Raw genomic sequence first — 15,115 nt, 5'->3', positions numbered from 1 at the left:
GGGATCAGGACTTGAGCTGAAGGCAGGAACTTAACTGACTGAGCCCCCCAGGCACCCCTATAACTACTCAGACTCTTTAGTACCATGTGTAGATTCCATCCCATGACCCCAGCCCTGGAGCCCTAGTAACATGATCTCTTTCTTGTGTTTCTTCAGCTAGGGGTAGTATAGCTCCCTTCTGCTGTTGCTAATCTCAAGGCAGCCTCCCCATTGCCTGTTTGGTCCTCATCTGTGTAACTCATTCCCTGTATTAGATTTCTTCTGTTGTAAATAAGTAAAATGGTTTCCAGTCTCCTGGTCAGACATTGACTGATGAAATGGCCTACTCCGTGGGGCTGTTGCAGTTCTAGCCACACTCCTCTAGCCATGTTGCTTTAATCCCAATTCTCCCAGAAAGAGGAACTGTTTGGCCCTCTTTGTTTCAGGTTCTTGATTGAGGTTGGAGGTGGGGAAAGGGTGAGGTGATTGAGTCTTGTGGGGGATATTATTATGCGCTGGAACAAACAGCTCCCAAACTATCTGCTACAGGAACACAGGATGGGGAGGGGAGGAGCCAAATGGCCCTTGTTATCCCATAAAACTTTTAATAACTTGTATTATTAGTCTCACAATCTTTATTATAATCTCAATTATATTTACAGTCAAAATAACTCAGACTATTTTATTTTCTTAAGAGTGAAAGTCTTTAGCTTATTGTTATCTCTATCTGGGGTTAGCTGCATTTAATGGGTGCCTCTAGGAGATGAAAAGTTTTTCAAAACCCCAAACACAAAAGAATTAAAGAATTTAGATTTCTTGATATTAATCATAACTGTACCCTATAGCTCCAGTCTGAGGATGGGCCAGATGAAGTCCCAGAATGGGGATAGGTTTCAATTTTGGTCCTCACAGAAGCAGACACCAGGATGGGATTGGATGCACACAAGCTTTACTGAGAGAAGACTAGTGAAGGATAAAGGGAAGGAAGTGGAAGCTGGGCTAGGGAGAGACCAGACCACAGTGCAGGTCTGACAACTGTAAAAGCTAAGGGGGAAGGAAGGAAGATCCTAAGACTGCAAGCAGTTATAAGAAAGTTTTGACCAGGCCAATGGGGAATCTTTGAGCCAAAGCTGCCCATTAGAGGAACCCTGCATCCCTCAACAATGGAGCTGCACTAATACCCCTGCTGTGCTCAATCACTGACTAGGAGCAGCCTAGGGGAAATAGGATTTCAGCATAGACACAGTGGTGAATCTGGCAAGGCAACAGCTGAGGCTGAAAGCCAATTAGGCTTCTTATAGCAGGAGATCTGAGCAGGTATTTCCCTGGATGCTACACAGGGTACTTACTAAGGGAGGAGATGATTCCTAATGCCAGCTCCACACACAGCCCATGCCCACCATACCTTCTCACTGCCATGTTGCAGAATGTACATCTTGTTATTACATTAGTCTGGGTCCCTATGGCAATTTCAGGATCTGAATGTGGCCTATTTACCCAGGTGTGTTGAGTGGAGCGGAAGAGAAAAGAGCCAGGAGAAGGGATGTGGATGTTGTGCTGGCCTAAAGGGTCCAGGCTGAGTTTCCCCAGAGGTGGAGGCCTAAGAGAGGGCTTCTACTTTTCCTAGAGAACATCTGTATTTGTGTGTGTGTGTGTGTGTGTGCGCGCGCGCGCATGCGTGCATGCATGCACTCACGCTCGTGTGCACACGCAAGTTGTTTCACTTTCTCTCATGTCCTGAGACAGAGAATGCACATAGATGCCAAGGCAGAGAACCAAGTTGCAGCAAAATTAAAGGTCTTAATTGCTATTTTTCCAAGAATGCTGATGTTGATTCAAATTTAATGTTTCTATCTTAAAATATGAATTGTATTATAAAGTAGCATAACTCAAAATGAATTTTCATACAATGTTTATGTTTTATGGAATTATTAATCATCAGCTTTATTACTTTAGTTTCTTTTTCCTAGCTTAGATTGAAGGCCAGTCTCAGCCCTGTCAGGGTACTCTGTGGCAACTGGGGACTAACAGACCCCTCAGGTTTTCTTTGTAGGTTAAGGATGTGAGAAGCCAGAGAGAAGCAGAGTCCCTAGAGCTAGTGTTGTGGCCTAACGGATGGGGTTATTCTGTGGTTCTCCAAAAGGCCAGCTGGCCTCCCAGCCCGAAATCACCCAACACGGGTGATGGGAGATGACTGGGCTGGTTTTCCACATCTCTTCACTCCCTGCCTGACAATAAACCTCTAAGGTAATCTGGGTTCATGTATGACTCTTCCTTGCAACATGGAAAAACCTGACTAATTCTCAATACTCAGTAGTTCAGGAGAGAGATGAGGAGGATCAGAGGTGAGACGTGGGTAGAGCTGGAGCAGAAAGCCCATTACTTGTTGACTGAATGTTGTAGGATAAAGAAAAGTTAGGGAAAGCTCCCAGGTTTTCTGTTTGGAGCCTTGAAGGGATGAATGCACTACCTACAGAAGATAGAGGACATAGAAGAAGGGGCAGGTTTGGAGATTTGCAAAACTCAGTTTGAGCAGGTTGGGTTTGAGGTGCCTGTGGGGACACTTGGGACACATCTCTAGCAGACAGCTGGATATATTGGTCTATTCTGGTTATTTATTGCTACCTAACACACTACCACAAAACTGAGTGGTTTAACACAACACTTTTGTTTATTTTCCCATAATTCTACTACTTGGGCATGGTGGAGAATATCTCGTCTCTGTTCCATGTGGCATCAGCTGCAGCAACTTGATGGGGCTGGAGAATCCACTTCCAAGATGGTTCACTCACACGTGTGGCAGGTTGTGTTGTGTTCAGTGGAAGCACAGCTGGGGCTGTTAACTTGGGCTCCTCAGTTTTCCTCCATTTGGCATCTTGAAATTGCTCAGTTAGACTTCTGATGCATGGTAGTCTTGGAGTAGTTAGATTTCTTAGATGGTGCATCTACCAAAGGGCAAAAACAGAAGCCGTTGTCAAAAACAAAACTAAATGAACAAGGAAATAGATTTTATGAAGATTATTGCAGTGGAGAGAGTACCCAGATTTGAAGATCAGAGTGTCTCAGCAGGAGTTTGCCTTGTACTTTTACAGGGAGGAGTAGACAAGTTATCAGTGGGATGACTTATAGTTGTGAAATAGGGAAACTGAAGGGACACCAAGAAAGATGGCTTTTTTGCTGCCTCTTTTCTTACTAGGACCTACACCCCCACCCTACACATGCCTTATGGTACAGATTATGTATGTCTTCCTTGCAAAGGTCAAGGAGTTAATGATTTCTTTGGAGTCTTCCAGAACAATAGATAAGATGTAAGGAGTGACCAGGTGGGGTCTTCATGAACATTTTTCAAGACCCTGGCTCCAGGGCATAAATGACATATGGAAGACACTTAAACACTCATCTTTGTTCTTGGATGTCTGAGAAGACATGTGTATGAGACCACAGTCCTCAGTAAAAGCAACAGACTCCAAGCAAAGATGAGACTCATCCTTCTTTCCTTTGTGAGTCTCCCAGATGCTCTGTCTGCACTCTATGTCTTCAATAAACTCTCCTCTTGGCTTGCATTTGATTTCTATCTTGTGCAAAACAAGGACCCTCTTGGCTGGTCCTAAGGGAACCCCTCTGGGTCCTTGGACCCAGACAGCCTGCATTAGTTGGAATTGTTTTGTAATCAGGAGATATCTTAGTCAGCCAGGACATGTTTATCTATGTGTCTAACTAATTTCAAGGCAACAAACAGTTATAATCTTAGCTAATCATCCATAAGACAAAGGAGGTTGAAGGGTTAGTGCCTGACCTTGTCAACAGGTTCAAGCAAAAAGGGAAAGATCTGTGTTTGATCTTGTCACAGGTAAACAGGAGTCATCTGCTAGTCTTTTGAGAAAGAGCAGAGAGTCTCATCTAAGTCATATGGGGAAGAGTGGTTCTTTGTGGTAAGCCATGTCCTAGAACACAAACAGGTGGGGGGATTTCTTAATCACTTCTGTTTTCCATGAGTACAGGTTCCAGTAAATTTCAATGTTGTCACTGCAAAGTCTTCTTAAGGCCTCAGCCTGGAACTGGCATCTTCTTAAGCCCTCAGCCTGGAACTGGCAACTTCTTAAGGCCTCAGCCTGGAACTGGCAGTCATTTTTGCCACATTCTATTGTTTAAAGTAGTGAGAGGTCCAGCGCACATTCAAGGGGAGAGTATCACAAAAGGGCATGGATATTGGGGTTCATCATAGGCCACCAAAATACAGTCTCTCATAGAGTCTGAACCTTGGACTGGCTATATTTATAATGGGGTGCTACTAGCATATCCTAGGTGGTACCTGCAACTATCAGGTGGGATCACTGTGCATGTGTATATATTGGTAAATGAAAAAAGTCCATCAACATTTCAGACATATCGGATTGGAGGCTTGAGGGTTGTGATTTTCCTAGTTTCTCAGAAGCCCTTGTTAATACTGTTTCTTGATTAACATTTATCCCAACATTTTCTGGAATTTTGTTGCTAGTTATGTTTCTTGAACATCATCTCGGCATTCACCTTGTTTAATGGTAATGATTGATGAGGTTGTGGAATATAGGTGAGATTCAGTGGGGTGGAATCCAGAGCCAACGACCAGGAAAGAATTCTTGAGGTGTCTTTGGTGCAAAATGGTTTAATAAAGCACAGGGACAGGACCCGTGGGCAGAAAGAGCTGCTGCCCCGGGGTTGTGAGAGGTGGCTGTTATTTACCATGGGGTTGGGGGAGGTAAGGAAAAAGGGAGGTTGAGAAAATACTTCATATGTTAAAGAAGATTCACAGGATACTGGAGGTCTTGCCATTGTCAAGTTAAGGTTGTTTTTCCCTCTAGCAAGGCGTTAACATTAAGATGGTTGGGAACTTCCTGGAGGCTGCAAATTATAAGGACATTTAATCTATCTACATTCCCTTCCAGAAGCTAGGTTATTGATAGAAATGCTTCGTTCTTGTAAACTGATAAGACATTTGTAAACTGAGGGATTGTGGTATCTATAGGTTCACTATTTCTTTGCCCTTTAGGGCAGTCAGGAGTGCCTGAGGAATGTCACGTACATCCCATGGTGGGGGGGGAGGTTGCGGGGTGTCAGTTTCTGCTTTGCCCTCAGCCAGCCTTCTGTTCCCTCATCAATGATGACATAACTTAGTCACAAATGCCATTTAGTAAGTTTTTACATTTTAATTATTTGCCCTGATTAGACCTGGAGAGAGGCATTAACTTAACCTGTCCAGCTCCTGCAACAAAGAGGGCCAATAGAAAGAGAAGGAATCCCTGTGTGAAGGGGGGTGTTTGTGAACAAAGGTCTCCCACACAGGGACCCTCCAAGGAAGCTAGCTAACCTTTGAAAATTTGACCTTTTTCTGCCTTGGTTTCCTTCTTCTGGACTCAACAGTATCAGTTTCTTTTCGAGCTCTTTGGGAAGATAGGCTAATAGAAGACCATAAATCTTTTTTACTAGGCGAAGCATTTACCACTCTAATTAGCATTCCCTTTCAAAGGCTTTCATATTCGAGAAACAAACACCAGCATTCCGTGTGTTGGGGTTAAAGGGAATCTTAAATCATGAGTAAGTAGAAGTGGAGGCTAAAGACATAGATTTTAGGCATTGCCTGTGTTCTGATAGTCAGTCATCAGAATTTTCCTGAGATACCACAATGCTGAAGACACATACCGTCCTGGGTTTTATAAGTAGAGACAAAATTGGAGCCTAGTACTGCGGATTTGTAAAAAAAAAAAAAAAAAAAGACATATTGGTTATAACAAAGTAGATCTGCACAAAACGTTAATGACTTCCCCAAAGCAGAGTACAGTTTGTTTCAGAGTCCGTGACAGGCTGGGTCCTGAAGCATGACTAGGAGTCTACTCAGCTGTAGAAAAATGTCTAATGCAAGGCCATTTACACGCCATTAGTAAGTGTAAATTTTGAGGCAGGAGGACCAGCCTATCAGGAGTTTCTCAGAAACCGACACCTCCCTTACTCTCAATCCCACCCGGGGAAGGTGGTGGTGGGTGTGAGTGGTTAAGTCCCGGTGGCAGTTTCCTAAGGCTACAGCAGCACGCTGCTGAAGGCAAGAGAGAGAGGAAATGGAGAAAGTTTGGGAGGGGGTTGGAAAAAGCCCTGCCGCGCATGCGCCCTGGTAGCCGGCCGGCTCAGCAGACGGTTTGGCCCGCGGCTCACCCCCCACGTCGCGCCTCGCAGGGCCCCACAGACTGGGCCCCGAGAGCGAGCGCGTTGCGCGCCCGCGCAGCCTCCAGGCCGGGCGGGCGCCTGCGCACCAGCGTCCTGGGCGCTCGAGCCGCGAGGTTATTAGAGGTGGAGCGCGGGGAGGGCGCGCGGCAGGAGGCGGCCGCCGTTACGGCGCGAGCGTGGTCACGTGCTCGCTGGTCACCGCCGCCGCCACCCCCTCCCGCCCTGTTCTCTCTTTGGTCGGGCCGGGCCCGGCCGGTTCCACGAGCGCCCGGCAGAGACTGAGGGAGAGAGAGAGAAAGAGGAGGGGAGGAGGAGGAGGATTCAGGGAATAGGAGCTGGGGAGCCCTTCTGCGCCACAGGTAAAACAAGATGATGATGATGATAATCGTAAAAAAGCCGAGCCCCGTGAGCGCCTCCGCCTCCCTCCAGTACAGCCCCACATGCAGTCGCTCCCGCCCTGGCCTCCCCTCTGCCCCTCAGGACCATGCCCGCTTCCCCCAGCGCCGCTGCTGCAGCTGCCGCCGCCTCACGGGAGGGCTTGAGGGTGCTGCTGCTGCTGCTGTCGCCGCGAATGGGTAGTCGCACCGCCCCCGTTTGTGCGCTTCCCGGATCGGCGTGGGGGCTGGGTGGCGGGAGGGAGGCTCCTGTAGCTCCAGGGCGGGTAGGGCGAGGAGGCTGCTTCCCTCCGTCTACCTGCCTTCCCGGCCTCGGGAGGTTGGGGTCTAGGCTGTAAGGCCAACTGCTGCAGGAGGACAGAGCCTGGTGGTTGGACTGTGGCTCAACTTCCTACTTAGTAAATTTTCCTGTTCATATCAGCCCTGGGCAGCATGTTTCCTTCGCAGCCCGGAAGCAAACGGGCCCGGAATCCCCAAACCTTTTAAAATGCAGCCTTTAGACTAGAGAAGCCTTTCATCTTTGAGGAGAGAAATGTGACCCTGTTTTAGTACGACTTAAGTTTTAAGAACATGAGAGTTGAGGCCTTTAAGGATATGATAAAAACTTTGTGAAAGTTGATCCCCCTTCCCCTACTTTTCCTGGAAAAACGAACACAAACCTCCTAAACAATTTTTGGTTCTACAAATGACCTAGAGTTTGTTCAGTACCAGCCATTAACAAGTTTTAGTTTCAGGAGTATGATTTAAAGTTCACATCCTAAAGGTTTTTTTCTGAATAGTAATTTTCGGTAATGAGTTCTGTTTATCACCTCCGAATTGGACTAAATCCCAAAATTGTAGCGTACAGGTTGAACAGCTTTGGGCCCGATGGCGCGAAGATTTCTAGAACCTGTCGTTATTTGTACTCTTTGTACAACAAAATATAGTACAGGGAAACTATATTATTAGTGTGCTGTTGCACAAAATACTGACTTAAAGCAGGAAGTATTAAATGTAGGTATTGTTGAAAATAAAACTTTGAACACTTAAATTCATTTATATGTTGGTCATTTATCTTAACGAGCTTTTCTGATTCCACATCTTGGAATTTTCATACTATATCTCTAAATTCAAATGTAAACTTAAGCATTTAAAATTTTTACAACTATCTGCAGTAGAGTCAAAGCAGTGCTTCTCAAACTTCAAGGTGCATAGGAATCCCTTGGGGCTCTCGTTTAAAAATGCAAATTTTTATTTAGTAGATCTGTGATGCATCTTGATATTCTGCATTTCTTATAAGCTCCTAGGTGCTGCTGGACGAGGAAGAATCTTGAGTAGCAAGGATGTGGATATGTGTGTGCTATGAAATAAAATGACATGTCAATGAATAAGTGCCTTAATTCCTCCTGAGTGTAGGTGTGGTTTGAGAGAAGGGGCAAAAGGCTGGATAAACTGAGAAAGTTCGCCTTAGGGCGAGCCTTTATGAAGAGTGAACAGATTATGTCGGGATACCAGGGGAGGGGATAGTAGTATTGGGGTGAGTTGCCCCCACCTGGAGGAGTGTAGGTATCAGGTGTGCATGCTGTGGTGCATACATCACCTGGCCCGAGAATTTTCCAGGGAAGCTTGGTGTATTTCTAGCTGAAGGACTCAGCTATGGGTAGTTCGGTTTTATCAACTTACAGGCTATGAATCCTGTGTCTCTGAATCCATGGTTAGGATGAGATTCTCTTATTGAAATGAAAGTATTGAGTGTTTGCTTTTGCTCTCAGATGCAGCCTCAGTTGAGCAATGCATTCCTGAGCCTTGAAAGCAAACTTGTAAAGAATTTAGGGTCTCCACCTGTTGAGGTTTTGCTAAATGGATTCAGATTTTTCCTATTCTAACTAAGAAAATTAAATTGAAAAGTTGAAAGGTATCATACTTAACCTCATACTTTATGTCTATAAAAATGGTTGTACCTAACTTTTTAAAAACATTATTGAAGTGCAACATCAATTACTTTTAGCACTGTAATTTTTATAGTTTTCATTCTAGTCCTTACTTACCGTTGTTTCTTCATGTTCTTAAATAATATCTATGACAGTGCTTTAGAAGCACAAAGTGGCAGACACTGTTCTAAGCACTTTATGTATCTTACCTCATGTGATGTTCACAACAATCTTCAAGGAAACTGAAGCAGAGAGGGTAAAAGTCCTATGCTAACAAAGAGCTGGGACTCTGGCTGGCTGACTCTACAGTCCATGCTTTAACAATCTTCTGAATGTAGCTTTTTTGGAAGAAAAGAAATTAATGATACTTTTTAAAAAACCCCTTTCCCTAGTATTGTTGAAAATTATGAGCTTTACTTTCATTTTAAAATCCAAACTTATCATCTTTTAAAAAATTTCCCGTTGTATAATGAAAACTTGCATCAATGCTTGTAATCTTTTCTGAATAAGATATTGAAATTTGCAAAGCTTTATTTTGTTTGCACCTGTTTGCCAGACCAATCTCTTTCAAGTCTATAAGTCACCGTTAAATGTGAAAGTAGTGTCTACTTCCTTTTGACCCTGCAAGTTTTCGTTCTTCATTTTTTGCCTATGCCTCTCTTCCACCTTCCACCCTCATTCCCCCTCTACGCGTACGTAGTAGATTTATTCTGTATTTGTTATCCTAACATTTAGGATTTTCTTTGGGGGGTTGATGGGTCATGGACTTTTTATTTGGCCAGTAAGGATGATAACAATCTAAGCACGGGTCATTGTTATCGTATTTTAACGCTGGAAAACTAATAAGGACAACTTCAGTATTGTTTTTGTCTCTGCCACTGAAAGCTTTGTCCTACATCAGCACTAGTCTGAGGAGTGGTGCTTATATACACTTGGTCGCAGACATTTCTCTTAATGTGGACAGATGATTAGAATGGTAATAATGTTACAGTGTGTGTACTGGAACTTGAGAAATGAGATTTTGTGGGTGTGGGCAGTTGTGGGAGGGGGAAGTGAGAGGGTTAGGGTTAGGGCCTGTGGGCTTATTCCAGTAGCATCAATTCTTCATTAACTGGGATAATAATTTGGGGGTAAGTCAGTATAACAACAAATCCCTCTTGTAAATGTTTTCTCAAAGTTCATACTCTGTTGTGATGTCTGTTGTAATGTCTGTTGTAATGTTATGCTGGTCAGTTACTTAGCCTCATAGTGCCTGAGTTTTCTCAACTTTAAAATGATAATAATAGTAAGTACCTCAGAAAATTGTTTTGAGGATTAAATGAGTATATATATTTGTGTGTATGTGTATATATGTATACATGTATAAGTATAGTATATATACATATATAATGCTTGGTGTCTGACACATAGTTAATGCTATCATGTGTCAGGTACTGTGTTTTACTATGGGTAATCTACAGTGTGGCTGATAATATCCACATAATCAAGACTGACTGTAATTGAATGAACTTAATGGGAATTGTACATTTGGTATAAAGCTGTATGGGCCAGCAAAACAAAGTTTGTAGTTTTTGGATTAAATACAAAATCAGTATAGTAATGCTCTTATCCCTTTGGGGAATTAAATATGAATAAATATGGGTTGGCTGCTCAGATCTTTCAAAACAAGGATGTAAGGCTGTAGTAATAATAAAAGATGTTTTTGGTGGTGGTATGAAAGGATTGGTTTAAGTTTTTCTAGTGTAGTGTTGTGAAGCCTAGAACAAGGTAACCTTATTTCTGAAGGTTTTTCTGACTATAACTTTTACCTCCCTCAGTGGACTCCTTTGCTCCTTGAAATAATCCATCTGCCCTTGCAGTCTTCAGACCTGATCTACAGCCCCTTATCTAAAATCCATGGTGGCATATGTGTCTCAGAAGTAAAATTTTTGGAATTTAGAAAATTAATATGGTGCATATGCTGTATATCATGAAACCTCCTGTGGATAGGAACAATCACCCCATAGTTGTACACATTAATTTTCCCAGCAAATTTATACATGTTCACACTAAGTAGAATAAAAAAGACCATAAAAAGCCTCATATTAGTTAGGCTGTGTTTTGTTGACAGCTTAGAAAACGATTTTAGTGTTCAGAGTTTTTTGGATTTTTGGAATTGGAGATCAGGGATCGGGATCTCTCTTTTCTCAATATATTTTATGATTTATCATACTACCTGTCTCTTTGGTTAGAAAAAGAACTGGAATATCGGATTTGTGTGTTAACATTTTCTATTTTTAGCACCCGTCATGGGACCTGGCATGCAGTAGGTGCTCATTAAATGTCCACTAGTTTGGATGAAAAACATCTAAAGATAATATAATTCATTCATTGTTCTGTGCTACATGTGGTGTCTCTGACTCCATGAAAATATTTAGTAATTGCAGATTTATTATTTTTCTTAACTCAGCTGCCTAGGGAAGGTGATTATTGGATTACTTTTTTGAGACAAAATAGACTTAAGAGATTTGAAATAGGCATTATAGATGATTGCAAATTTTTATAAATTTGTGTTGACAGGAATGCTTACATTTACCTTTTTATGGGTCATTAAGTCTACATTTAGAAGAATGGTTTACTTTTTGAAAATGACTGGATTTAGTTTTGTATGATAACTTATGACAGACTAGTTGTGGTATATCTAAAGAAAATGTTGCTGTGCGTGAATATCTTAGGTTGAATAATTACAGTGTGATAGCTTAGCCTTCCATTAGAAAAGAAAATATTTTCTATTACAAAAGGTAATGCCTATTGTGAAAATGTCATAAAAACAAATGATCAAAAATAATGATCTGCACTATTGGGAATTTCTTCAGTTCTTTTAGGGGGTTATATTGTCTTGAGAGAAGCTGAAAAACAAGTCAGATTTGTACCGCAAGTGCTAGTGTAGAAAACGAGTTGCATATGTTGGTCAGCAACAATGTTTTCTTACTGTTACTAAACATCTAAGTAAGATAAAAAGGTTGAACTAAAAGCAGTTTGGGTCTCTACTTCTAAATAATGGATCTTCAGAATAATTAGATCAGTGAGAAGTAAGCCCCCACTTCTCATGTAACCACCTTGGGGGAGATGAGCTGCACCTGTCTTCTGATGGACTTTTGGGGTGGTATAGCACTGCAAGAAGACTGAGCCAAAGTTACAGGTCCTGGCTGTAGGTGGATGCGTTCTGTTTGCTGGTAATTAGTGGGGATCAGAATTTACCCCTTTAGGTTTCCCAGAATAGGTACCTTTGGAGGTATTCCAGTAGCTACCTTGTAGGAATCCAAGAGGAATTACTAACATTACATCTCTTGTCATCCTGGGGTGAGATGGTGAATTGATTGCCTTGGATCCTTGGTGGGGGTTGGGAGAGAAGGCAGAGTTGATAGGAGTTGGGTAGATGGTACTACTATTTCTCTGTCTACTGCATTGATTAAACTGGACTTCTTTTTCTTCACGAAGTCCAAGAGTCTTATAGTAAGAATGCTCATTTTGATAAGTAGGTATGTATGGCATAGGGAGGCTTGGGATAAATTGCCTTCCCTTTCCAATCTTCATTACTCTTAATAGTTTAGGGGTTAATTTTAACCTTTTTACCTGTGCTGTATATGTGTATTGTAGATACATATGGGTAAATATGTATGTGCAGATATTTTTAAACTCAAAGTGGATCTATGCTATTCTGTTACTTGTGTTTGTTTTTCATTTAATATTTTATCTTATTAATGATGTTACTCTCCCACATACTTTTTAGTGGCTCTATGACTGTTTCATTGTATGAAGGTACTATTAGTAATCCTCCACTCTTGGACACCTAGATTCCTTTCAATCCTTATATGACAAGCAGTGCTACACTGAACATTATTGTAATATAATATTCCTTTGTGCCTATGCATTATGAATTACTTAGGAAAAATTGTGAGTGGAATTATTATTATTATTATTATTTTTAAAGATTTTATTTATTTATGTGACAGAGAGACAGCCAGCGAGAGAGGGAACACAGCAGGGGGAGTGGGAGAGGAAGAAGCAGGCTCCCAGCAGAGGAGCCCGATGTGGGGCTTGATCCTGGAACGCCGGGATCACGCCCTGAGCCGAAGGCAGACGCTTAACGACTGCGCTACCCAGGCGCCCCAGTGAGTGGAATTATTAGTAGGTCAAAAGATATACTCATGTTTAAAAGTTTTGAAACACATGACCAAATTGTACCACTTTACCCTTAACTGCAAAGCTGAGAGGCCCCGTACTTGCCTGTATTGGGTATTACCCAATGGCTATTACCACCTTTTCTTTATTTTATTTGGGCTTTATTTGGGCATACTTGACTTTATACCTCCTCTTCTGCCTACCTTTTGTTTATATAGCTATTAATTTATATTTTAAACTGTTTTTATAGTTTCAATTTAAGTTTTTGAGTTTATAGTTTTCTAGAACATGTTTAGTTGTGTGAAGTAGAGGGTACTAAATTTTTAAGTGTTTGATTAGTTTTCTCAGTACTACTGAATGAATGATTTATTCTTTCTCTGGATATCGGAAGCCTTATCATTTTGTCTTCTATTCAGTCCCACTGTGTTTTATTTTTAATCGGCGGGAATGAGATTTTTCTCCGTGTGTGTGTGTGTGTGTGTGTATTTTTTTTCTCCCTGACTATTGCTGTTCAATGGAAGAGCCACTGATTTGTGTGTGTGTGTGTGTGTGTATTTTGTAATCAGTCACTTTCTGAATCTATTATAACTGGTTTTCAGTTGATTCTCTTACATTTTCCAAGTAGATAAGCATACCATCTGAAACCAGCCATTTTTGTAGAATTTTTTTTCATGATTAATTTTCATTTATGGAAGCTGTGTTGGAATGGTTTTATTAATTTCATTGACTTGAAATATGATGCTTTGATATAGTGTCATGTGAGTTGATCTATCCAGTTCTCAGAAGGATTTTAAAATATTTGGAAAATTACTTCACCAAGTGATCTCTCTTATGGACTGAATGTGTCCCCCCCCCCATTTGTATGTTGAAACCCTGCTCCCTCACTCTACCATGTGATGATATTAGGTGGTGAGACTTTTGGGAAGTAATTACGATTAGATGAGGTGATTAGGGTAGAGCCCTCTTGAGTAGGATTAGTGCCATTGTAAGAGTCAAGAGAGAGTTTGCTTCCTCTCTCTGGCATGTGAAGATACAATGAGAAGTCAGCAGTCTGCAACCTGGACAACGGCCTTCAACCAGAACCTGGCCTTACAGGGTGGAGTTTAGCCCTCAGAACTGTGAGAAATCAATTCCTGTTGTTTATAAGCCTTCTAGTCTATGGTACTTTGTTATAGCAATCGGAACTGATAATCTGTAAGGACCCTTCTGGGTCAGAAGTTTTGTGATTCTCTTTTTATGTCAAAATACTCATGGTAATACACAACGCTCTGGTACTTTTAAGTTAAAGTGCCTGCAGCTTCCTTTATAATTGTGGCTGTCTAGCTTCACTGCCCAAGCAATTATTCTGAGGTTTTACATTTTCATCTCCTTAGAGCTTGAAGATTTCTTTCTATGTGATTTGGCAGAAATTAAAAGGGAATACTGATAGACTACAGAGACCAAACTGTGCAACATTGGGTTTGCTTATTTGCAGTATCAGGTATCGTGATTTTCTTTCTCTGGTCAGGTAGTATAATTTTCTACTTTTTATGGTGAGTTTTCTTTTCAAGCTGTGGTCTTGCTATGGTCTACTTAAAGTTCTCTAAGCCAAATTATGTAATTGTCAGAACTGAGTGTAATGAAAGCCATTGGGAATTGATAGACCAGGAAGCAGTGATGTTAGGACAAAATTGGAAAGGTAGGGATGGGGAAGTGCCTGGATGTATCTCTTTTTTCTCTGCTCCCCTTTCTACTCCCTGGTTATCCTTTTGTACTTCTTTGCCCTTTTAATGATTTTCTGGCTTCCTATTTATTCTCCAGATACACTTCATTTTCTGTTTCAGAGAATAGCTCCATTACCTCCTTTCTACTTTGATCAGGAGTACAGATGCTTTCCCCCAGTCTGCGAAGTAGTCCTGATCAGTACCCCTAATTTCCTTCCTTTTTGTCACTAAAACTACCTGCATAATGCCCTCACCAGTGGCCATCACGCATCCTGCCTTGCAAAGGGTGTGGCAAAACATTGATTAAACTTGGGTTTCCTCATAATGTAAAACCACTATTTTGGAAGCATTAACAAAATGAGAGAGAGATACTTTATAAAGACAAATTGTGAGAGAATTATAGAGTAATATCTGAGTGGCTGAGGAGATAGTGAGAGATTAATGTTATAAAGAGACAAAAAGCTTCCGGAGGGGCCTGTAATCTTAGATCTCCAATCCTGATTTCTTCTGTGAGCTTTAGACCTGTGTTTCGGATTGCCTGTTGGATAACTCCACTTTTGATGGCCCATAGGCAGCTCATGTTCATAACGTCTGCAGCTGAATTTACCATCTTCTCTTACAAAAAACCTATCCCCCCTCCCAAGTGAATTCTCTCAGTGGATGACTCCACCATCTTTCTGGTTGTTGAAGCCAGAACCCTGATAGACACCTTTTATTCCCCAAATCCTCATGTAACGGTATCAGGCTCAGTAGATTGTAAGTCTTG

The 15,115-nt window shown here is 41.7% G+C and overlaps 2 protein-coding genes across 4 annotated transcripts in view; one reads left to right on the top strand and one right to left on the bottom strand.

The window, feature by feature from the left end:
- Positions 1-2,631: 2,631 nt before the first annotated feature.
- LOC103681878 lies at positions 2,632-14,613 on the bottom strand. Its single transcript, XM_008711462.2, has 3 exons — positions 14,486-14,613; positions 6,661-6,919; positions 2,632-2,924 (listed from the first exon to the last, which is right to left on the bottom strand). The coding sequence occupies exons 1-3, from the start codon at positions 14,611-14,613 to the stop codon at positions 2,670-2,672; spliced, it is 642 nt and encodes a 213-aa protein (XP_008709684.1). The 3' UTR covers positions 2,632-2,669.
- Positions 5,725-15,115, top strand: part of TBC1D5 (TBC1 domain family member 5) — a 571,386-nt gene continuing 561,995 nt past the window's right edge. For 2 of the 3 annotated variants that reach the window (XM_040636851.1, XM_040636852.1), the window contains exon 1: positions 5,726-6,536. The gene's annotated coding sequence lies outside the window, so the exon portion shown is untranslated. Of the gene's footprint in view, positions 6,537-15,115 lie in introns of all 3 variants that reach the window. The other variant, XM_040636853.1, reaches the window with a different exon arrangement.

The sequence above is a fragment of the Ursus maritimus genome, unplaced genomic scaffold (genome assembly GCF_017311325.1).
Source record: "Ursus maritimus isolate PB19 unplaced genomic scaffold, ASM1731132v1 scaffold_20, whole genome shotgun sequence".
Lineage (NCBI taxonomy): Eukaryota > Metazoa > Chordata > Mammalia > Carnivora > Ursidae > Ursus > Ursus maritimus.
The sequence above is the reverse complement of the archived record's forward strand: the minus strand, read 5'-3'. Positions and strand labels throughout refer to the sequence as shown.